At 49.3% G+C, this 24,694-nt stretch overlaps 1 protein-coding gene across 15 annotated transcripts in view; it reads left to right on the top strand.

Moving 5' to 3' along the window:
- CAMK2G (calcium/calmodulin dependent protein kinase II gamma) overlaps positions 1 to 12,377 on the top strand; it is a 173,297-nt gene extending 160,920 nt beyond the window's left edge. For 6 of the 15 annotated variants that reach the window (XM_073352899.1, XM_073352890.1, XM_073352886.1 and 3 more), the window contains 6 exons: positions 1,656 to 1,769; positions 3,274 to 3,399; positions 6,118 to 6,193; positions 6,764 to 6,858; positions 8,019 to 8,264; positions 11,532 to 12,377. In XM_073352899.1, the coding sequence (XP_073209000.1) occupies positions 1,656 to 1,769; positions 3,274 to 3,399; positions 6,118 to 6,193; positions 6,764 to 6,858; positions 8,019 to 8,251 (644 nt within the window). In that variant the 3' untranslated portion in view covers positions 8,252 to 8,264; positions 11,532 to 12,377. The remainder of the gene's footprint in view (positions 1 to 1,655; positions 1,770 to 3,273; positions 3,400 to 6,117; positions 6,194 to 6,763; positions 6,859 to 8,018; positions 8,265 to 11,531) is intronic. The other 9 variants (XM_073352892.1, XM_073352893.1, XM_073352894.1 and 6 more) reach the window with 3 other exon arrangements.
- The last annotated feature ends 12,317 nt before the right edge of the window (positions 12,378 to 24,694 follow it).

Below are 24,694 nucleotides of genomic sequence, written 5' to 3'. Positions count from 1 at the left end.
AGAGACAGTAGGAAGCAGTGAGGCACAGGTGTACTCTCCCCCGTTATAACCAAAGCCTGTTCTGTCAAACACCCAGGACAGCACTAGTTCTAGCCCTGCCAGGCTCAGGGGGCTGTTCTTACTGATACCACATGAGTCAGCTGGAATGATTCATGACTCGCTGCACAATGAGCTGCTGGCAGCCGTTCTGAGGAGTCATGGGGACCAGAGAGAGACACTGCTGGTTGGACAAACTCTCTAATACAGGTCCAATTTCAAGGGGAGGCCTGGCCTCATCACATGCTAATGCTGTAGCCCTCACTTCTGCCCAAAGTGAGGCTTGAATGAAGCCAACTTGAGGGTTGGGGACTGGATGACTCAGGAGATTAGTAATGGCTAGTGGAATATGTAGCCTCTGATCCCTGGAGACATGGGTCAGAAACCAGTTTGGACTCTTTAATCTCAAATAGATGACTGTCCACATTCTGAAGTCACTCTTCACTGAAGCCCAATACCATTGGCAATTTGTGCTTGGCAGAGGCCTAGAACTGGAGCAGTGGGTGCTGCAGGTCTGGAGTGAAGGGCATTAGCAGAGCTGTGAAGAAAGAGGAGAGGGTCGGCACTGGCAAAGCAAGGGGACCATGGGTTGGGATAAGGTGTATTGAAGGGCTATGTAGGGAACCTAAGGCTGGAATGGCAGGGATACTGCTGCTCAGAATTGGCGTTTACTGACTGAGCTGTGGGGGTATCTTCTTAGGACTTGGAAGAGCAGAAGATGCTGTGGTGTGGGGTGGTGGCAGGGAAGAAGCTTGCACAGTTACTGTCTGCACCATGTCCAGCTCTGGCTAGTACTGTTATCCCTTTACTTCTAGGAGTGCCAGCACTCACCAAATGCTTCCTGATTTAACTCCTCCCTCAAAGTAAAAAGAAAAGGAGTACTTGTGGCACCTTAGAGACTAACCAATTTATTTGAGCATGAGCTTTCGTGAGCTACAGCTCACTTCATCTGATGAAGTGAGCTGTAGCTCACGAAAGCTCATGCTCAAATAAATTGGTTAGTCTCTAAGGTGCCACAAGTACTCCTTTTCTTTTTGCGAATACAGACTAACACGGCTGTTCCTCTAAATCCCTCAAAGTAGTTAGCTAATCAGAAGTTGAAATCCAGTGAGAGGCTCAGAAGGAGGACCCCCTTTTCTCTATCACACACAGACACACTGCAGGTATCTTTCCCTGGTTACAATGTGTTCATCACTCGAGCCAAGAAATTCATCCTCCCTCCATTGCGAAGCTTGAAGTCCTCAGCTCCCTATACAGCCAGGCCCCTGGGGAACGAGGAGCTACTTTGCTGCGGCTGAGTTTGCGTGAGACAGACTAGGCAGGTGTACAAGGGCAGGCCGATGTCAATGGAGCAGTAGACAGCTTTAGGTATGTGGTCAGTGATGCCTCAGTGAGCCATTGGTTGGAGTGTAGCAGGGCTGAAAGGAGCATGCAGTTCTACATTGTACTGAGGGACCATGCTGTAATGCAGGCTGCTTGCCTTTGTGCTGGAGGGTGCTCTTGCAGGTTTCTGTGTCCATCAATGTGGTTTCTTGAATGTTCTCCTTCCTTTCTCTTTTTTTATTTACTGAACTGCGTGTTTTGTTTGTTTTTGTGTTTTTAATTCCCTGCCATGCTAGCTCCCCCTCTCTCCACCGGGGATGGCAGCTCAGTGCTTGAAGGACGGAGGCACAGTGAGAGCAAAACACAGACTGAGTCCATGCAGTCCCAGCTTTCTCTCTGTTTCTCAGCCAGTAAGTCCAGGGGTGCAGCGCTCCACAGCATCCTTCCTCCACCCTCCCCATGACCTTCCTTTCCCCAGTTCCCTTCCAGAGGGTGGATTTTCATTTCCAGTACTTCAGCGTATAAATAAATCCATCTCCCCTCCCCCACATGCTGAAATTCTCCAGAGCCCCCTGTAAGGTGGACCCTCATCCTCACTAATTCCATTCCCCTGCTTCCCTGTGGATAAGGCATGGCATTCTCTTCAGTGACACTCGCTGGGTGACGTTGCACAAGTCATGTTGCCTCTCGAGCCTCAGTTTACCCAGCTGTAAAATGGAATGAGACTGGCCTGACGCTCAGAGGTGGTGTGAGGCTGAATTGTTTCCTGTTTGTGTTGAGCTTTGAGCTCCTCAGATGGAAGGTGCCATGGAAGTGCTGAGTACCAGTAGTAGAGTGAGTCACCTCGCTGGGAGTAGGGCTGTGGCAGCTGGAAGACCCCTTCCCTGTGCCTTCTGCCGTGTCTGGAGCTCTTTGTGAAGCCTTGACTCTGGAGGCACTTTCCCTCTGCGTGTGCGTCTCTGTTGTGTGTCTTGCTCAGTGCTTCAGTGGGTTTGGACCTGAAAAATCCCGTCACTTATTGCGTGTTCTCCCAGGTCTTCCCTGAATCTGTCAGCTCTGTAGCATCCTGGCAACAGAGACACTGTAAGAGCAGGTGGTCCAGCTATCCATGCCCCTCCCTGTAGGCATGTCCTGGAACAATCTGTCTGGGTCTGTTCTCCTAGTGGCCTCACGGCCTACCCAGAGGGGACCATAGTGGAAAAGGCCACAAGTGTAGTGATGCCTGGAGGTATTGGGAGCCCTCCTATCAAGCTGTCTATAATGGGTGGGAGGGAACAGCTGCCCTCTCCTCTTGTCCCTCCTTTGCTGCCCCCCATCAGACCTCCTTGTTAGCTCATTTGGTGAAGTGGTTGCGCCTCCCATTTGGAAGCATCTTCAAGAATGTGTGGCTTTGATAGGCACAGTGACTGGGGAGAGGGTCCTCTGGGCCAGATGGGAAGGGAAATGATCTGTTAACTCCAAACCGCTGTGCCCCCTCCAGCACTGCTTCCTACCTTGTCCAGCCGCCCTGGCCATGGTGCAGTGCGATGTGCTGAGCCCTCTGAGCGAGGAAGCATTCTCCCCTCCTGCTCCTCCTGTCTTAGATTTGCAGTGATTTGGATCTCCTGCTGATTCTCCCCTGTGCTGCTCAGTCACTGACCTGAGAGGGTGGGCTGCTTCAGGACATGCTCAGGCCAAGCCCTTTGGCATCCGTGAGATTTCCGCTATGCTCCGAAGGATTTTCCCCTGCCCTTCTGAGCATTGTGCGGCCCACACGGCATGACAGGAGCCAGCCTGGAAGGTGGGGGTTGAAGGGGTGTGGGTCTGTGTGGAGATGGGGGCTGGGACTGTGTGGTGTGCTTCTTTGTTGGTTTTATTTTGCATTCTGTTGTTGTTGGGTTTTTTAATATTTTAATGCTTACGTTTGTTTTGCAGCCACGCAGTCTTGTGAGGAGAAGCTTCTTGCCTGGGACAGCCCAGGGCAGACACTGGAGTTAGAGCATGCTCAGTCGGAGCCTTTGCTAACTCCTGTAGTTCCGTTTGTATTTAACAGTGCAGCGTGTAAGTTAGTGGTTGGCTAGCAGTAGTGGAGTAGTGCAACTAATTCTAGACGTCTAGTTACCCTCCTCTTCACCCTTATGCACCCTGTCCTCCTGGTCCCTGCTCGGGGGGCGGGGGGGCAGTTGCCCTTTCATGCTACAGCTACAGGGGTGACCGTTGGCGTCGGCTAGAGGCACAGTCACATTGAGTAACATAGCTCAATTCACGTCCACACACAATCGTTTCTCCCGTTGCAGCCGTGCTCCCAACTGCACTTGTGAGAGTGCATTCTGGGAGACTCCAGGCAGCTGCCCCGTACTTCCTCAGCAGTGGATGCAGTGCCCGAAGGACATGCACACAGAGCGGCACGAGCAGCGTGTGGGGCCACGTGCTCTGGAAAGAGGGTTGGCCCAAACCACTTACACAGGCATGATTATTGGGTCCCAGGTACACTGTAGACCAGTGTGGGGAACCGGTTGCGGGAGGACAGCCATGTGGTGGAACACCGTGGTCACTAGCCATGTGTGAACAATGCCGTCTGTGTGTACACAAGCCATGTTTAAAGCCAGTCGTGCCTTGAAGTCGCTACAGACTTGGTTAAAAGTTGTAGTGTGGGTAGGGCCTTAGTTACTGTATTGTGTTCCTCACTTGTGGAGATACTACCGGGCAACACTGGGGAAGATACAGCCGTGTGAGCCTCCCACTGGCAGCACCCAGACAGTATCATCCAAGGTGTGTGAGACAGTACATGGCGGGGAGGGTTTCAGGGACCGCTGTTGGTTGGTCCTCGATTACCCTTCCTAGAAGAGAAAGCAGGGGAGGCCGTATTGACTTCCATCTTGACTGGGAGGCAGGAGTGCCTTGCTGTGTGAAAGCCAGGGGTGCCCACCCTCGGAGGTAAGGGTACACACCACCTCTGTTGCTGTGGTAGCTTAGTGCGTACAGTAAACACCGGGGCAAGGCACAGTGTTGTGTGTTGGCTTTGTGTCTGACCTGTGGAGTGGATGCTGCCTTGCATGTTGAGCTGGAGACCCTCTGAGATGAGCTATCCCAAGGCTCTTGTGGCTTTAGGCCTCTTCACTCATCCCAAAGAAAATCTTTCTCTGCTCTTCCCCCAGCCCCTGGGGTTCCTTCTCGAGCTGCTGAATGTATCTGTACTCTCTCCACTGGGTGGGAGAACCCATTTGCCACTTATCCTCATAGGGAAGGCCACATTGCTCATGAATGACTTGCTCACGAAGCATCATTTCGTAGCTAACGTAATCCGGTGCACCCCCTTGATCCATTTCCCATGTCCATCGGTGCACAAATAACACACTACGCTACAGTACACCAGCCCCACTGCCAGGACCTGCTCAGTTAATGTGACGAGCTCATGCTACTGGCTGAAATGTATCTGTGGGGAGCTGCATAGCAAAACGTTCTTGGTGGATTACAGAAGTGGGTGTAGTCATGTCTCTCACCAGCTGAGATTACGCTTTTGCACCCTAACCGGGGCCAGTTGGTGTTAGAAATGTGGGGGGGGCCGGGGGGGCTTCAGATAGCTGGTGACAATAGCAACACTTAGGTTATTTATTTCGTAGCTTTACAGATACCACCACAGATAGCATATCCTAGATAGTGCCAGCAGTTCATACAATACCTTCACTTATCGAGCGTGCGCGGGGGGGTGGGGGGGACAGACAGATGTAGGACGCCTTGGGTCTATACGTAGATGCTTGCGTGTGTACGGTGTATACGGATGTAGCACTTGGATCGGTGTGTACTCAGGTATGCGAACTGCAAAGGAAAGATTAGTTCTAGCGAGCCCCTAGGGACTGCTACTGAGAGTTGTAATAAAGCCCATTCATTGTGCACGCTTTGCTGCAGGGTTTGGTGCTTTGATATCAGAGGTAAGGATGGCAAGACGCGGGGAGCTGGGCTGCCTACAGCTGACCGGAGAAAATAGGTGTGCTGGCCAGAGAGGACTGGGACAGCGACAGGCAGTAGATCCATCCACGTGAATGTCTGCTGAGCAAAACTGGGTGAAGTGGCAGTGCTATTGGAGTGCTGAGTGCCCCGAAGCCAGTTACAGGGAGCTGTGTGCCAAGCATGGGCTACTGCGGGGGGGATGAGGCCCAGCCCCGTAGAGCTGGCAATTTTTTCTGCTTTAGTTGCCTCGCCAGCTTGTGGAATCTGTCCCTGCATGTGTCCCGATGGCGTGTTTGCAGCACTCGCTATCTGGGGAGTGATGGTGATAGGTAAATTGCTGAGGGATTCTTTGGCTGCCTTGATCTTGTTGTGGCCACTGCTATATCTGGATGTCGTGGGCGCGGGGGCTTCACTTCCGACAGCTGGTGCCAGGTTTTACTTTTTCCTTTGTGTTGGCCTGTTCAGTGACCGGGGCCCTTCCTTGCAGTCCCTGGAAGCAGCCCAGGCTGTCAGGGGACGATGAGGCTCAGGGGACGATGAGGCTCCTGGGACAGGCCTGCTTTTGGAGGAGAAAATGAGTATGAGACGGTGTCTTTATTCCCCTTTTCCCTGCATCCTGGGGTCACCATTTCCCGTTCATACCACCAACCCCGTGCCCTTGAATAGATGGCTGCCATTATAACATATCTCTGGAGTGCAGGGAGCTCCTCCTGTGAGATCAGGGTCAATGGCGTCCTGCAAATTGTCCAGTAGGAGGCGCTCGATTGTCTCACTTCCTCCCAGTCAAGGCAGAAGCATAGTTAAATTGCCTTTACTTCTCGTCCACAGTGCGCAAACAAGAGATCATTAAGATAACAGAGCAGCTGATTGAAGCCATCAACAATGGAGACTTTGAGGCCTACACGTAAGTACAGTGTCACTGGGCATTCCGTTTCTACATGTCAGCCTGTGGGCAAGAGGCAGAATGGCCCCTGCCCACGAGCGAGTCACGCAGGTTGTCCAGTGCAGTGGGGTGGGGAGGGTTACGCTTCACTCTCTGACAACTGTAGCTATGGGAGTTAGAGCCAAGGAGGCTCTTTAAATGAACACTTGGTACCAGGAGTAAGGCAGATACCAGCAGCAGAACAGGTGACCGTTAAAGGAGCACATCTGGAAGCCCTGCGATGCAGGAGCAGAGGGAGATGGGGATGATCAGTGCGGGATGGAAGGAGATAGGATTAAGGGACAGACTGTGTGTGATACATGCTTGGATGCTTGGCTGGACCTCAGAACTGAAAGAAACACACCAGCTCCAGGTAGTCAACATGGGTCTCAGTCCCAGGGGAGGGGTGTGTCTGAATAAGCACAAGGAGCTAGCAATATGGCACAAAATAGCTCGTGGACTTCGGGGCTGGTCCAGGAGAGGGTGATGGCTCTGAGAAGTTTATAAGGGGGTGGAAATCCCTGGGGCATGAATATTCCTTTTTCTTTGCAGGAAGATCTGTGACCCGGGCCTGACCTCATTTGAACCCGAAGCACTGGGGAACCTAGTCGAGGGGATGGACTTCCACAAGTTTTACTTCGAGAACTGTGAGTGGGCAGATTCCAGCAATGCCAACAGCCCCCTCATTCACACCTCTCTGCCCTATCTTGGGAAATGGCTGCAGTTCTCTCAGACTGTCCATGGACACCAGGGTTTAATGTGGGTGAACTGTGAAGGGTTATTAAGATCCAGAACTTTCTCTCCTCCCTCAGTGAGGTTTCTGTTTCCTTCATTTCTCTTCGCCCTAGGAATGGGGCTAGTCTGGCACAAAGTATGTTGTCGGAGTGGGAACCAGTGGTTCAAAGGGACCAAGACACTGGGTTTCCAGTCAGTGTAAAAGGGGAAAGAGACGCTAACCCAGCTCAGCTGGGGAGCCCTGCCCAGTCATAGGGGTGAGAGGGATACTCTCTGTCACACATGCCAGGACGTAGCTCTTTGCAGTGTATTGCTCTCAGAATTTCTCCAAGTTGAGGTCCCACGTCCCTGGTTCAGATCCCAAACCCCTGGTGAACCCTTTGGTAACTGGGTCAGAGGGGGGACACCTTGTCCGTGTGGCTGGGAAGGCAAACCCAGCAAATGCCCTTGTGTGGGGTTGTCCTTCCCTTAAATAACACCCCTGTGGTTTCCTGTCCCGCGTCCATCCCCAGGAGTCACCACAGTGTGGGGCAAAGGAAGTGAGCTGCTATCCTGAGCTGCCGCATGTGGCTGATCTTGGGGAAAGGGCCCCCTTAGCACACACTGATCCTTGGCTTGTGAGGTGAAGGGGGCCCGCTCACCTCTTTCTCATTGTCTGCATGACAGCCCTGGAGTGCCTGTCACTCACTGCGGCCTGCTGGCGCCCAGGGAGGTCCTGGCAAGCCTCAAAGGGCCCTTGCACACAGCTGTGCTGCAGGTAACATCTGAGAATGAGACCGGCCCTGTAATTGAGGCACTGGCCGCACTGATGCCTGGAGCGTGGAATGTGTTCTGAGCATAAAAGCAGAGCAAATGGGAGCTGAAGCGTGAGATAACCTGAGGGGTGAGGAGGTTGAATTCGGGGAGCAAGAGAGGTGGCTGGGTTGTGCCTCGGGAGTGTTGGGAGCAGAGATGCTGTGGCCTAGGATGCAGGTGGGAGGGGAAGGAAACGGGGACAGTAGATGTAGTGGTATGCGAGGCCTTGATCTTCTCAATGGGGACATGAAGCTGATGGTTTTGCATGTCCCCCCAGTATTGTCCAAGAACAGCAAGCCAATCCACACCACCATCCTGAACCCCCACGTCCATGTCATTGGCGAAGACGCAGCCTGCATTGCCTACATCCGCCTGACTCAATACATCGATGGCCAGGGCCGGCCCCGCACCACGCAGTCTGAAGAGACCCGCGTCTGGCACCGCCGTGATGGCAAGTGGCTGAATGTCCACTATCACTGCTCTGGGGCCCCTGCCGCTCCGCTCCAGTGAAGATCGAACACAGGTACGCTCCAGCAGGGAGAGCAGATGACATACCATGCAGCCATGGCAGCTGTATGTGGCAATGAAGTATTGGAAGCCCAGAATGTTGAGAGGCCATTAACTGGGCTCTGAGGGATGGTCATTTACTATCTGGCTGCAGGCAGAGTGGAGCTAAGACAGTGAAACATTTCCCTCAGCCCTCTCTCCACCCCAGGTGTCCCTTTCCCTGAGTGTGCACCATAAGGAGGTGATGAGCTCGCTCTGTTGGCAGATGGGAGTCGCACCCTGCAGGTATAGCCCCTCACTGAGGGTTTCAGAGTGCTACAGCTGCCTCCAGGGGATACACTAGTGCTGGCTCAGCCTCCGCAGGGCCGCCAGGCACTAACCTGGGGCACTTGGGTCAGGTTATGCACTCTGGCCTTGGACTGCAGAGGGAAGCCATATGCCTAGCTCTGGGGTGGGGGTGGGATTGGGTCCCTGGCTGTAATGTGCTGGCCTCCACCTCTCTGGTCCTGGGGTGCAGGCGGGTCCCATTGCCTGGCAGAAAATGTAATGAGGTCTTGGGAGATTATTTAAAGTAGGAGCATGGGGAGAGTTGCCTGAAGAGCAACTAGGTCTGACATGGATCTTTTCTAACAATGTCAATCACACAAAGGCAAGGAACCAGGGAAAGAGCAGACAGAAATTACAGCTGAACAGGGGTGGGCAGACTGAGATTCCAGAGGTAAAATTGCAGGAAAGTAACAGCATGTTAGACTGAGGTGTTGAATACAAATAGGTATCCAGCCCCACATGCAAACTATAAATGTCTGCATAGTGGTGAGGAGCATAAAAGCAAACATATGTGAATGAGACTGCCTGGTAGTGCAAGAGAGCTTGACGTGACAGGTGCTCCAGGAGCATGATGCAATGCTAAGTCAGTGGGGTACTCTAATGCCTGCCTATAAACAATACAGGGAAGGACAGATGAGGTTGGAGAGGTAGGTGGGAAGTTGCTCCAGAGTTTAACAATTCCCTAGGATTTGAATGAGGCAGTGTCAAAGTAGAGAGAACCATAGACTACAATCTATAAGGATACAAATCCCAAGCCATAAGAATACAAATATATTAGAATGTTAATACTGGCCTTCTAATCAGCAAAAGGATTTTGAACATACCGAGAGAGAGATCAAAGGCAAATAAAGCTAATGGAAATGGTAATATTGGGCAACTTAAACTGGCCATATACAAAATGGCCAAACATCACAATGGAGCAAAGTTTGACTAAACAATTTGTTGACACCGTCAAACAATTGCTTCTTGGAACTGCTGGTTCTGAAGGATACCAGTTTGGCTCAGATAACCTCTTGAAGCTTATTATTTAGCCATGCTGGTTTACTTATCTCCTTGCTTTCTCTTGTGTTGAAATGTGTGCATGCCTTATGCATCCTTTCTTATGTGTGCCTACGTAGCTGTCATGCCGAGTCCAAGGATTTAAGTTTCCTAATGTTAGAAACTTTTTGCCTAGTTTCTTCCCTTTTTTAAAAATGCCTTTTTCTAAATTGAGTGTCACCGGATGAGGTTCTGTAAGATTTCTTCCCAGAGGATGTTGAACTTCATTATACTGTAGCCACTGTTACTAAGTGGCTCAACTGCAGCGATGTCTTGAATGTAGTCCTGTGTATTGCTTAGGACTACGGGCTTGTCTAAACTTACAATGCTACAGTGGTACAGCTGCACTGCTTCAGCCGCCTATGCTGATAGGAGGGGCTCTCCCCTTGGTGTAGGTACCCCACCTCCCTGAGAGGCGGTAGCTAGGTTGATGGGAAAATTCTCCTGTCGGCTTAGCACTGTCTACGCTGGGAGTTGGGTTGGTTTAACTGCATATTTGGAGAATTCCCTCAAGAGTAAATGAGGAGATTGGGCTATTTCTCACTAAAATCAGCTGCTGGGCTGGAGGGTAGCAAATGGTATAGCTATCTTTGGAAAGGATAGCCCTGGAACCCTCCCTTTGGTAACAGGTCACGCTGGCTGAAACAAATTATAAACCAGTGTAAACTGCTTGTGCCCATTGCTGGGCTTTACATTAACTATAACCCCCCCAGGATAAAGGCTGCAGAATTGTGGACAGCTGTCCGCAAACGTGCTCAGTATGGAGCAGTGGTCAAAAGGCACTGAGGTATTAAGATGGAGAAGGAACGGGATGGAGGATAATACTAAAATACCATAATATACATCAGTGGTTCACTCTCTCCTGGAATACTGAGTTCAGTTCTGCTCACTCCACTCTAGACAGGATATAACAGAATTACAGGGAGTCCAGTGATGAGCATAATTTAGACATATGAGAACCTCCACGTGAAGAGCGAGGCAGAGAAGAGTCAGACTGTTACCATAGAGAGGAGTCAGAGATGACATGATAAAGGTATCCAAGGTGGGGAGTAGTAGAGAGGAGGTAAATCAGATAGTCTTAGTTACCTTCTCATGATACAAGAATAAAAAACGGCAAATTTAGAACTGCTGAATAGAAATCCTTTTTTTAACACAACACACTGTTAGACTTTGGAATTCATTGCTACAAGACATCATTGAGGCCAGCAGCTTAGCAGGACCCAGAAAGAGAATGGTGGTATATACAGATAGGGGGAACATCCAGAGTTACATTAGACAAGATTAAATAGAAAACAAAACCGTATGCAGGGTTATGAACCCACCTCCACCAGAGCAGGAGCTGACCTGTAACTTACAGTGAGGAAGCAACTGTCCCTACAGGCAGGTCATTCCATAACAACGTGCTTTGGGGTGCCTTGCACTCTCCTCTGAAGCATCTGGGGCTGGACTTTGGACCTCAGGTTTGGTCTGGTCCAGTCAGACAATTCCTTCCACGCTGTCCCCTCTCTCTGGAGTGCTGGGATTCATCTTCCCCTCCTCTAAAGCATGATGTGAGGAGAGTTTCCCTCTGCTATAACTGAGCCCCATAGCAGAGCAGCGACTGCAATAATGGTGTCCCTTCTCACCGTACCAGCGGAGATTCATCCTCCCAGCCTGGAGAACGGGGCTGGGTGGGAAGAAGGGTCCCGTCCTGGTGTGTTGCAGGGGTGCACCTTCCCAGCCCAGGTCTGGGGTGCACTGTGTGTGGTGAGGTGTTCCTTCTTTTTGTATCACTTGTAGTGTTTTCTCCCTGCCTGGTATGCTGTGGGAGAGTTTCTGTATAAATTGTGCAGCTAACTTTTGGCTTTATTTCCCTTCCTTCTCCCACCCCATTCTTTTCTCTCCTTTCTGGGTGGACATTGCCGCCTCTTGGTTGCAGCAGCTTTTGGAGATACTCAGCTGGAGGGCAATATCTTCTTAGCAAGCAGCTCTGGAGTGCCTGAGTGACAGCGACGGTCATGTCCGTTTTGACGTTTAAAAAAAATTACAAATTACAAACCGGCAGCAGCCAAATGCACGAAACCCTGCATGCATCTGATGCTCCGGGCGCTGCCGCCTTTCTGTTGTTTTCCATGGATCCATCGTGTCTGTTTCTGCTGTACGAAGGTGTTTTTTAAATCTAAGAGAGACATGTTGTTTGTATTAAAAAATAAAATAAACCGGAATAATGATAAATAAATGACAGACTATCCAACACCCCCTCCCCCAGGGCTGACGAAATGGCATCAACTGGAGCATCTTTCAGAAACCGAGCGAGGGGGAAAGCAAAAAGGAAGGCGAGAGAGCGCGAGGAGGAGGAGAAGGCAGCTTGAGCAGCAGATTGCTGAACTCTGCTCCACAAAGGCAAGGTGGAAGCTAACATTGCATTCAGGCTGTGCTGTGACTTTAATCAGTGAGCGGTGGCGAGGAAACACTGGAGGGGCCTGAATGAAGAATGGGAGGGAAAGGTGGAGGAATGACACTTCTCCACTTCCCACTGCCCAGCGGACTGACTTCAGCCCGAGTTTCTTCTTAAGTCTTCAGCGTGGTGCGGATGCTGCGGAAAGCTGGCTGCTCAGCCGTCAGAGCCCACAGACTTCCTAAAAACAAAACGGGATGTCGAGTAAAACCAAGGCTGGAAAAGGGGACTATAAAAAATGGCTTAAATAAAAATATAAATAGGAGCTTGCTCTTGAGAGATCCTGGTTTTAGAAGTGGCCACTCCCTGGCCAAACACGAAGGTTTGCGGCCTGCTGACAAAAGAAGCGTTAAGAGCAAAGGTTTTAGAGGAAGAGGGTACATGTATGGGATTTCTTTTATGGCTTTTCTTTTTCTTGTAGCGTAGCTGAGATCCGCAGTGCTGAAGAACACATGTTCCTTAGGAAGCAGATGAGAAAACTAGTGTTATGTTCTTTCATGAGGACTCACGCATCCACCTCTATGTGATGCATCATTAGCTTGTGTTTGATACTGAACTATATGCACCCATAGAATTAAGGGGCTCACCGGCTTCCAGTTTGATTATTTTTGTTTGTTTTTTTGTTCTCTGGTAAAATAGTAGAGGGAGCCAGCAACCCAAGGCAGGTGCGTCTCCCCTCCCACCCCCCATCTGTTTTGTAAGTGTCATGTGTCCTGGTGTTTTTTTGGATAGCTTTTCTGTTTTTTAATGGTCATGATGTAACTCATAAAACAATCCACTCAGAATCTCAGCAAACTGTAGATAGAGGGCTTCAGGCCTCATGATACAGAGGGGAAAGGTAGTTACTACAGACCTTCTGATGCTTGTCCTTTGGGCAAATTCATCTTCCTTCCTTTGTTGGGGGATGCTGTCTGTTTCCTTTATTTGCTAGAAGGGGAATGTTGAATTATTTTGTTGATTTGTCTGAATTAATCCTGGCCCAGAGAAGCAAAAGGCCTTTTTTTTTTTTTTTTGTAGATTCTCTTAGCACTAAGAGGCCCCCTGATTTCTGTGTCCTGATCAAGAGGAGGGCAGGGACTTAGTCATTATTGTGGGATATTGGCATGAACTTTTAGCTGAAGTCCCTCCATCTACAAATCACTAAATTTGGTCCTAGGGCTTTACAGTATGTTATCCCTACACTCCTGAGGGACAGAGTAAACAGTATATTAAAAGGAAGGCAACGTTGTAATGGATTCTAAGGGAAAAGGAGGGCTAAATTATATCTTGATCCTTTTTCAGTGGAATGATGGGAAGGACCCGTAAGCTGTAGCATTGAGTGGAGTTACTGCCTTTCTCTGGAAATCCCTCCACTCCCCTGTAAAGGAAGACTCTTAGGTCAATCCCACACCATGATTAGAGCAGCTAATCCATGATGCAGGAAAAGGCCATACATACTTCCCAGGGTTTGTCTGGACAAATAGTTTTCTTCCTTCCTCCACCATCCCAACTGCATGTGTGGGTGGGGTGGGGACTGAGACAGGAGGGAGTGAACACTGTCTCTCATCATTTCGGAACATTTTTAGGAGGGCAGTAAGCTAGTGAGTCAGGTGGAGAGGAAAAGCTTTGATATTTTCAGATTGTTTTTAAAAAAAAGCCACGCAGAGAGCAAACAGGACATTACAATTATGCAGTTTTAAAAAGAGAAATACAAAAAGTTATGCATGCCGTCTTCAGGTCTGATCTTTCCTTGTCTCTTTACCTATTGATTATTAATGTTTAAAAAAGACCCTCTGTATTTAGTAACTGCATCTTTCAGAGAAAACTTAAAAAAGAAAATGGTTGGGTTGTTTTGGTTTTGCACAGTCTTGGAGACAAGCTCTCTGTTTGTTTTTAAGTTAATGAGAATCTTAGCTTGGTATGGCCATTATCAGACATAGCTGTACACCTTTAGCATTCTTAATGTTCTCTTACGGGGCTAATATAAGCATCTATATAATATATATTATAAATATCACATTTTAAACAGGAAATGGAAGGCGTTTGATGCAGAATTTTTGCATGATATAGAAATAATTAAAACAAAATTAGCTAGTGTTTGTTTGGTCTGAATGTTGGTAGAACCTTCATAGCTTTGTTACAATGAAACCTTGAATTGAAAATATTTAATAAAATAACATTTAAACAGGGCATAAAGTTGAATGGCATTCCTTTCTTCTGTGTACCAGGGGACAATGTGGCGTTGAGGATTTTGGGACACAATCTTTTCTCAGAGCTATGTTTTTGGAGCAGCAGATCTATAGGTGGCATTTGTGATCACATGCGATTCTTCTTCTGGGGGAGGTTTAGATTGGATATTAGGAAAAACTTTTTCACTAAGAGGGTGGTGAAACACTGGAATGCGTTACCTAGGGAGGTGGTAGAATCTCCTTCCTTAGAGGTTTTTAAGGTCAGGCTTGACAAAGCCCTGGCTGGGATGATTTAACTGGGAATTGGTCCTGCTTTGAGCAGGGGGTTGGACTAGATGACCTTCTGGGGTCCCTTCCAACCCTGATATTCTATGATTCTATGATTCTATGATTCTGCTAATGTACGTGTGGGCCTACATGCATAACAAATAGGTGGTTGCTGACCTTCAGAAAAGACATGGGCAGTGGAACCTTCAGGAGTAAGTCCCAGTAGTGTGGTCCAGTGATCCTGGACTGGGCATCCATCCACAGACCTGAGTTTTCTACCTGACCCTTCCACTGACTTGCTGTATGACCTTGGGGACGTCCAAGCCTTTGTTTCCTTTCCCCACCCTATGTGTGTCTTCTCTGCTTAGATTTCAAGCTCTTTGGGGAAGAACATTTCTCTCGCTATGGGTTTGTCAGGCCTTGACATTTTTAACTCAAGTTAATTGATAGCTAACTCATAGAATCCTAGACTTTAAGGTCAGAAGAGACCATTATGATCATCTAGTCTGACCTCCCGCACAAGGCAGGCCACGGAATCTCACCCACCCACTCCTGTAACAAACCCCTAACTTATGTCTTAGCTATTGAAGTCCTCCAATCGTGGTTTAAAGACTACAAGGTGCAGAGAATCCTCCAGCAAGTGACCCTGCCCCATGCTGCAGAGGAAGGCAAAAAACCCCCAGGGCCTCTGCCAATCTGCCCTGGAGGAAAATTCCTTTCCGACCCCAAATATGGCGATCAGCTAAACCCTGAGCATGTGGGCAAGACTCACCAGCCAGACACCCAGGAAAGAATTCTCTGTAGTAACTCAGTTCCAGTACTCCACCAGAAATCTGATGAGGTTCAAAAAGGACAAGTGATCTGGACACTCCAGCAGTGTTTGTTCCAGGACGCACGTCTGTGTCTTGGTCGAGATTAAGTCACAAAAAAATTGTGTCCTGGAGCAAAGGTCAGGAGAAGGCTCACACTATAAACATGTTGGCCGATGAGTTAAAACTATAGTCTAGGTGTACCCCATCTGTCAGTACAGTACGTGTTTTGATGGGGCCCCAGTTGTGGCCAGTCCCGTAATACAAATAATATTTCAGTCGACTTTTCACACCACCTAGGCCTTGTCCCCACCAGCATTTTTCTTAGTTCCCCACCCACCACCGCTGCCCGTGTTGCCCGGCTTGTGCTGCGCCACAAGTGGTAGCCATGACGGCCATGTTAGCATACACAGGGTATCAACTTCTTAATGCGTTTTTGTCAAGACCTGCTCAGAGTCAAGCTAGTAAACTCAAGGGTAAAAACACAAGTGCTCGGCTCCATTTGTGTGCTCCCTGCTACCACCCCTGGTGGAGCTGTGCTGGCAGGAGTATAGCAGTGAGTGAGTGAGTGCGTGGAACATGCTCATGTAGACAATTTTTCTCTCCCACTGTGAGCGTTCCATTGTGCGAATCCCCTTGGAAGGTAACTATTATCACCTATCAGGTAAGTGTCAAGGGCCACTTCTCAATGGGATTATCACATCTCCTCCCGAGAGCGAGGAGAATTACCCCTGCACCAGGGGGTGGGTAAAGAGCAATCTGTGCTGTAGCTGCTGTCTGCTGGGAATTAAAATATGGCCTTCCAAGGACTCCTCCATTGATGCCAGTGCCCCCCTGAATTACAGGGAAGACGAGAGGCCCTGCTATCATTTCTGGTGTTGAGAGACAGGATCACTTGCCAGGTAAGCCCTAAACCACAACAGAGAGATTTTTGGAAGAAAAGTATACTTCAGTGTGGCCCAGTATACACTGAAAATGACCTCTTGTCCACACTGGTAATAATGGTTTCTCCATGACTGGTCTTGAAATCTGTTTTAACTGCCAGTGTAAACAGGAGAAACCATTTCAACACTATTACAGAAAGCCTGATAGAGAGAGTATTTCCCTAGCATGGATGGGGTCTTTGACAGGGTCTGTGCACATGTGTGTCAATACATATTTATACTGTATGCATGTGAATTAATTGCATATAATTTGCACCTTTGGCCTCTTCACCACCTGCAATCTTTCCACGAATCCATCTCTTCCAGGACATCAATAAAATTCCATACTTTTGATTAGTTACCTCAGAGCAGCTATTAAAACCTTTCACAAAAGTGTTTTCTTCCCACTCGATCAGCCCATGGCAGGATCTGAGAATGGCCCCGCCTACAGGCCAAGATTGGCAATAACTAAGCTGGGGGGAGAGGTAGATACGCTGGAGGGTAGGGATAGGGTCCAGAGTGACCTAGACTGAGGATTCGTCTACACTACCTGCCAGATTGGCGGGCAGTGATCAATCCAGCAGGGGTCGATTTATCACATCTAGTATAGACGTGATAAATCAACTGCTAAGCACTCTCCCGTCGACTCCGGTACTCCCACCAGAGCGAGAAGCGCAAGCAGAGTTGACCGCAGAGCGTCAGCTGTCGACTTACCGCACTGTAGAGACTGCAGTAAGTAGATCTAAGTACGTATACTTCAGCTATGCTATTCACGTAGCTAAAGTTGCATATCTTAGATCAACCCCACGCGGTAGTGTAGACAAGCCCAAATTGGAGGATTGGGCCAAAAGAAATCTGATGAGGTTCAAAAAGGACAAGTGCGGAATCCTGTACTTAGGACGGAAGAATTTCATGCACTGCTGCAGGCTGGGGACCAACTGACTAAGCGGCAGTTCTGCAGAAAAGGACCTGGGAATTATAGTGGATGAGAAGCTGCATATGGGTCAACAGTGTTCCCTTGTTGCCAAGAAGGTTAACGGAATATTGGGCTGCATTAGTAGGAGCATTACCAGCTGATGGAGGGAAGTGGTTATTCCCCTCTATGCGGCACTGGTGAGGCCACCATCTGCAATATTGCGTCCAGTTTTGGGCCCCCCACTACAGGAAGGATGTGGACAAATTGGAGAGAGTCCAGCTGAGGGCAACAAAAATTATGGGGCTGGAGCACATCACTTACGAGGAGAGGCTGAGGGAACTGGGCTTATTTAGTCTGCAGAAAAGAAGAGTGGGGGGATTTGATAGTAGCCTTCAACTACCTGAAGGGCGTTCCAAAGAGGATGGAGCTCAGCTGTTCTCAGTGGTGGCAGATGACAGAACAAGAAGCAATGGTCTCAAGTTGCAGTGGGGGAGGTCTAGGTTGGATGTTAAGAAAAACTATTTTACCAGGAGGGTGGTGAAGCACTGGAATGGTTACCTAGGGAGATGGTGGAATCTCCATCCATAGAGGTTTTTAAGGCCCGGCTTGACAAAGTGCTGGTTCAGATGATTTAGTTGGGATTAGTCCTGCTTTGAGCAGACGGTTGGACTTGATGACCTCAGCTCCACAGCCTGAAGGACTCAAGTCCCTTGAGCTCCATACTCTGGGTAATCAAAGGAAACACTTTAAGTCACAGCCTCCGCCTCGTTTTTACCAGGCAAGATTTCTCCTGCAGACAGAATAGAAACAATAGAAGGAGGCCTCACCCTTTGTCAAACCAGGGCTCTAGTCAGATGAAGCAGTCTTCTGGCCAGAAACAAAACTTTTGAAGATGCACCCAGGGGCAACACATCAGTCCGGACTCTGGATCCATCCCGCCTCACCTTCTCGTGCAGACTGTCCCCTTTCTACCCTGCATGGGCCTGTATTACATCGGATCGCTGGGTACTCCGCGCAGTAGAAAGGGGATACTCCCTCCAGTTCTCTGCCCTCCCACTCCTTCCAGCCCCCCTTCCCCATCCCTCTTCAGGGACCCCTCTCACGAGCAACTCCTCATACAGGAGGTGCACTCGTTTCTATCACTGGGGGCAGTGGAAAAGGTTCCTCAGGAGCTATGGGGCAAGGGTTTCTATTCCCAGTATTTCCTAATACCGAAAGCCAAAGGAGGCCTCAGGCCCATCCTAGCTCTGCGACATCTCAACAGATTCATGAAGAAACTGAAGTTCCGCATGGTCTCCTTGGCCTCCATTATCCCTTCCTTGGATCAGGGGGACTGGTAAGCCGCCCTCAACTTGAAGGACACTTTCATATTTCAATCACACCGTCCCACAGAAGGTACCTCAGGTTCATGGTGAACCACAATCTTTACCAGTTCACAGTCGTCCTGTTCAGCCAGTCAGTGGCTCCTCGAGTGTTTACTAAGTGCATGGCAGTCCGTGGCTACATTCCTGCACAAGCGACAGGTTTAGGTGTTTCTGTACCTCGACGACTGGCAAATCAAGGGCTGCTCCAAGGCACAAGTGGAAGCACAAGTCAGTTTCAAAAGGGCTACTTTCGATGACCTGGGCCACCTTCAGAATGTACAAAAGTCAACCCTATTCCCCATGCAGCAAATAGAGTTTATAGGGGTGGTATTGGACTTGACACTCCTTCCTGTGGTGGCTCGACCCACATGTGGTGTGTGCAGGGGTCCCCTTAGACAAACCACAATTTTGGTCTCCAATTTTGGACACATCAGCATTGGGGTAGGGTGCACACTTGGGAGACCTCAGATCACAGGGCCTCTGGTCTCAGGTGGAGCTCTCCCTTCACATCAACATTTGGGAGCTGAGAGTGGCCCACCTAGCATGCCAAACATTCCAAGTTCACCTGGAACTTGTTTGTATCAGTCATGACGGACAATACAACAGTGATGTTTTATACAAACAAACGGGGTGCATGCTCCTCTCCCCTGTGCCAGGAAGCTCTCCGACTGTGGGACTTTTGCATAGCTCACTTGATGCACCTGGAAGCATCGTAACTTCTCCGAGTACAGAACAAGTTGGTGGACTATCTCAGCAGGTCCTTTCACGGCCACAAGTGGTCCCTACACCTGGATGTTATGAACACTATCCTCCAACAATGGGGATTTTCCCAGATAGACCTGTTCGCCACACAACGCAACAGGAAATGCCTGCAGTTTTGCTCCTTCCTGAATGACAGCCCAGGCTCCATCACGGACGTGTTCCTCCTTCCCTGGAAGGGACACCTCTTGTACATGTTTCCTCCCATACCTCCCATTCACAAAGTGCTCCTCAAGGCTCAGAGGGATGAGGCCTCGGTGATATTGATCGCTCCAGCCTGGCCCCGTCAGCACTGGTACACATCTCTTCTGGAAATGAGATCACCTTACCGCTCTTCCCAGACTTGATAACTCAGGATAACAGCCACCTCCAGCACCCGAATCTTGAGTCGCTGCACCTCACGGCATGGAAGCTCCATTGCTGAATTCAGTGGCGCTCACTTGTTTGGACCCAAGTCCTCAGACAAGTCCTCCTTGGCATTAGGAAACCTTCCACTAGGGCTACCTACTGGCCAAATGGAAGAGATTCTCAATTTGGTCTTCACAACACCTTCCGTCTCCAACTCTAGCATCCATACCTGTCATATTGGACTACCTTCTCGACCTCAACAGCAAGGACTTACCCTGTCTTCAGTAAAGGTACACCTGGCCACTATCTCGGCCCTCCATCCTGGCGTGCAAGGTCGGTCAGTCTTCACCAACCCGATGGTGAGCCATTTCCTAAAGGGTCTCGACAGACTCTGCCCTCACATACAACAGCCAGTCCCAGCCTGGGACCTTAACCTAGTCCCATCCAGACTGATAGGGCCTCCCTTGGAACACTGGCGACATGTTCCTTGCTGTACCTCTCATACAAGGTGGCGTTCCCAGTAGCAATAACATCAGCCAGGAGAATGTCGGAGCTCAAGGTACTAACTTCTGAGCCTTCGTGCACAGTTTAAAGACAAGGTTCAGCTCAGACCTCATCCGGTGTCCTCCCTAAGGTCACCTCCCAGTTCCATAGTAACCAGGACATCTTTCTCCCAGTTTTCTATCCTAAGCTGCATTCAAGCAGCAAGGAGTAAAAACTTCACTCATTGGACGTTCACTGGGCATTAACCTTTTACATCGAGCGAACTAAACTATTCTGGAAATCCATTCAGCTGTTTGTCGCAGTAGCAGACAGAATGAAGGGGCTTCCAGTCTCCTCCCAAAGGATCTCATCTTGGATCATGTTCTGCATCCGGTCACGCTGCGACCTGGCATGCTATAACCTCCTTCCCCACCCCCACTCTCCTGCTTACAGTGCACTCCACGAGAGCGCAAGACATCTTCAGTGGCGTTCCTGGACCGTGTTCCAATGCAGGGTTATCTGCAGAGCTGTGACGTGGCCATCAATACATATCTGTACCTCATATTACGCTATTACCCAGCAGGCCAGAGATGATGCAGCCTTTGGTAGAGTGGTGCTACAGTCAGCGAACCTTTGTGCTCTGACCCACCTCCAAAACTCAAGCTTGGTAATCACCTAATTGGAATTGACATGAGCAAGCACTCGAGGAAGAAAAAAACTGTTACCTACCTTCTCGTAACTGTTCTTAGAGATGTGGTGTTCATGTCCATTCCAATACCCACCCTCCTACCCCTCTGTCGGAGCAGCCGGCAAGAAGGAACTGAGGGGGTGGTGGGTTGGCAGGCCCCTATATCCAGCACCATAAAGGTGCGACCCCAGGGGGCACCTGGGCCAACCCGATGGATACTGCTAGGGGAAAATCTTTCCCGCTGCCGTGCACACGGTTCATGCACATGCCTAATTGGAATGGACATGAACAACACATCTCGAAGAACAAGAGTTATGAGAAGTTAGGTAACTGTTTAGTTTCTCTCCCCTCACCCCCATTCAGGGGAAATCCTTCCCAGTCTCAGGACTATACCCAGAGTCCCAGGATTCAAGAATTGTCTCCTGCCCTCACTCCTTCTCCATCAGTGACAAGTATCAAACATGCCTGTACTGTCTTCTGAGTGGGCCACGAATCTCTGCAAAGTGCAGGATCCATCAATCCTTCCCACCCCTCAATAGAGAGGCCCAAGAGCTCCAACTAAAAAAGGTCCAGATTGAGGAGTCTGAGGTCCCACACTGACCTGGGCCTGGGAGGTTCCCCCGCCCCCGTACAGCAGCCTCAACTGATCAGTAGTGCCCTTCCAAGCACGAGCTTTGGAGCAGAGACTTTATCACCAAAGCCCAAGGACTCTGCATGAGAGTAAGGAGCGCTCTACTGGCCATAAGGACACATCCCCGCAGAGGACCATCCGTAAGAAACATTCTTCCTCCCAGAGCCAGTACAGGTTGGCTGACATATCATGTATGAACCATCTCCACTAAAGACCCCCAAGCTGGAGGCAAGGCATGCAAGAAGAGGGATCCACCGGTTCTGGCAGTGACTGCGGGACCAAAGCAGAAAGAAAGAAGCTCACCAGTCCCATCTACAAATGCAGGTCCAGATTCATCAGTACCACCTTGTTTATCCAAAGACCAATAGACGACAGGTGAGCCGGGTCCTTCAAGAGTTTCTGCTGAAATTCCCTGGACTCTGAGCCATACGGAGACTTTTTTGTAACACCGGAGGATACATTTCTCCACTACTCTCAGTCTTCATTTCTTTCAGGACCTGCCCTCCTGAGGGACATCCTTACTTCGGAAGAGGAATCATTACCAATGACTCAGGAACAGTTCCATCTTCACCCACTGGGCAGGAGTGCCCCTGTACCAACAGTACCACTGCTACCAACAGAATCGTCTTAAAATCAGAGGAGGTAGCTGCACCAGTATATCCACAAAGGCACAGGAACCCTGACAGACAGTTGAGAGGCTACGCTTACCATCCCTCTGGATATGAACCCAATCCCCCACTACAAGACATCTGGTATTGATCCCCTGGGGGCACCAATGGATCCTTCCTTCTGGCCTTATTTGAGCCCTTTGGGCCCATATTGCAGGTACCTGGACCCCTCTCAGGTGTTGTACTTCTCCTCCCCCTCTCATCAGCCAGTTCCATTGGTGTATGATAAGGAGGAGCTGGAACCAGTGTCTGACAAGAGGAGGGAGCAAACAACACCTCAGAGTGGACGACACCTCAGATGACACCTTATCTCCAGATGATACTGTCACCCCTTCATTGCCTTCTGCACCAGATGACCACTGTCAGTATCAGGAGGTGTTGCAAATGGTCACTAACACTCTAGAGATCCCATTGAAAGAGGTCCAGGACCCACAACACTGGCTTTTGGATATTTTGCAACCACAGGAACTGCCCAGGGCAGCCCTTCCGATTAATGAGGTTGTATTAGAACCAGTCGGAGTGGTTTGGTGCACACCAGCATCTTGTGCCCCTACACCAAAAAAGAGCCAAAAGATGTTTTTTTCCTGCCAAAGAAGCTGATTTTTTGTTTTCTGATCCTGCCCCTAAGTTGGTGGTGGTACCGGTGGCATTGGAAGGAGCTTGGTCACTCTACCAGAAATCTACCCCAGAAGGTAGGAAAGTCTCCTCCTCCACAGGTCTCCAATTTTGTGTAGCTAATTACCAAGCTTTATTAGCAAAAAATAAGATTCCAATACCTATGCCAGGCTTGTGGACGTTAGAGACAAACTTCCCATGGAAGACTGAGCCCAGTTCCAGTCCTTTCTTGTTGAGGGGAGGTTAGTATTAAAGGTGGCTATCTAGGTGCAGTAGATGCTGCAGATATAGTATACAGAATGTTGGTCACAGGACTGGTCATGCGAAGGGACTCCAGTTGTCATGTTTTCCTAGAGAGTTCCAAAACGTCATCCAAGACTTCCCTTTCAACGAGTCCAACCTTTTAAATGAAAAGATGGATGAATTCGTGCATTCTCTAAAAGACTCAGGATCCACTCTGCAATCTCTGGGGTCTTACTCTCCAGCCCCCAGGAGGAAACACCAGAGACAGCTCTTTAGACTGTTAGCATATAAGCCTGTTTGTTAGCCTGAGAGAGAATTTTGGGTTTGACTTTTAATACTCTTACATCCTTACTAGTATGTATGAAGAACAAAAAGGACAAAGATGCTGTGTGTTGCATTTCCCACAACCAGATGAGGCTTTTAGTATAATGGGACAGATAAGGGATGGAGCTAAAAGTGTTACAAGGTATAGCAGGGGTGGAATATATGAGTGCACACTTCACAACTGCCTCAATTCCTTATCTCAAAGCAAGGTCAGGCAACCAGTCGGGAGGGGCAAGGGGGGGATTCGAGGGGGGAGGTAAAATCCTAAAAGACCAGAGAAATGTCTGCCCCTGACTGGAGCACAACCTCACTCCTTAGCCCTCCCATGTGGTACAAAGGGGGTGGGATGAAGACACTGACTCACGACCCTCCAGAATGGAACATGACCATAAGTTATAAGGGGTGTAACTAGGGGCGTGCATTGCAGCTTTCTAAGAAGAAAGCAGGGGAGTGGGAAGGGGAATGAGAATGGGAGACCTCGAATAGGGGAATGAGGAACAGGGACACAGGCAAGGCTCTGCAGCGTCCAAGTTGGGAAGGGGGACACTGGGTAAACACTCTGCGACATCAGAGCTGGGAACAGAACACTGGGAAGAGGGAGCTCCATCGGTGTGTGGAGCTAGGGGTTAGAAGAAGAAGGGGTTCTACTGGCATCTAGACCTGTAGTCGGGGGAGGGGAAGGGTAAAACTCTATCAGTGTATAGAGATAAGCCCGACTGGTGTGAAGGGCTTCAGATATGTTTGCTTGGAACTAAAACCCCAATAAACATTGCATTGCCTGCACTTCGGACTTCTGGTCTTCTGCTTTCTGTTTGCGTGACAAGAACAAGGGAAGGGAGTGAAGGGAAAGCCCTCTAACATAGACTATGACCATCCCCTTCCTATGTTCCATATTACCAGCGTCCACCTGAGCCTCCATGTAAGCAACAGAGGATTCAAAGGTCCTATTTCTTGGCTTTCTCTACTTGGACAGGCTCCGCTTACTCCCAGCTGCAGGCCAAGGGCTAGCTTTGACATGCAGGTTGAGACCTGCATATCACCACTGTCATTTTTGGAAACTGGCTTGCTTACTTTGCCCACAACTGGAATAAGACCACCACAGACAGACAGTTGGGTCCAGGAGATTATCCATCAGGGCTACTCCATAAGTTTCTTTCCTTCCCTCCTCCCAAGAAACCTTTCCAAACCACCTTCAGGTACCACTCGCCAACTGATTCTTCAACAGGAAGAGAAATTCCTTTTATGCTGGGGGGTGATAGAATGAGGTCCATACGTCCCATATTTCCTTATCCCAAGAAAGATGGAGAATGGAGACCCATCCTGGATCTTCAGCAACTTAACATCTTTATTTGAAATCTGAAATTCAGAATGATTATGCTGGCATCTATAATCTCCTCCCTTCTGGAGGGAATGTGGTTTTCAGCTCTTGACATGAAGG

This window comes from Lepidochelys kempii, chromosome 7 (genome assembly GCF_965140265.1).
Source record: "Lepidochelys kempii isolate rLepKem1 chromosome 7, rLepKem1.hap2, whole genome shotgun sequence".
NCBI lineage: Eukaryota > Metazoa > Chordata > Testudines > Cheloniidae > Lepidochelys > Lepidochelys kempii.
Note: the sequence above shows the minus strand (reverse complement) of the source record. Positions and strands in the feature narration are given on the sequence as shown.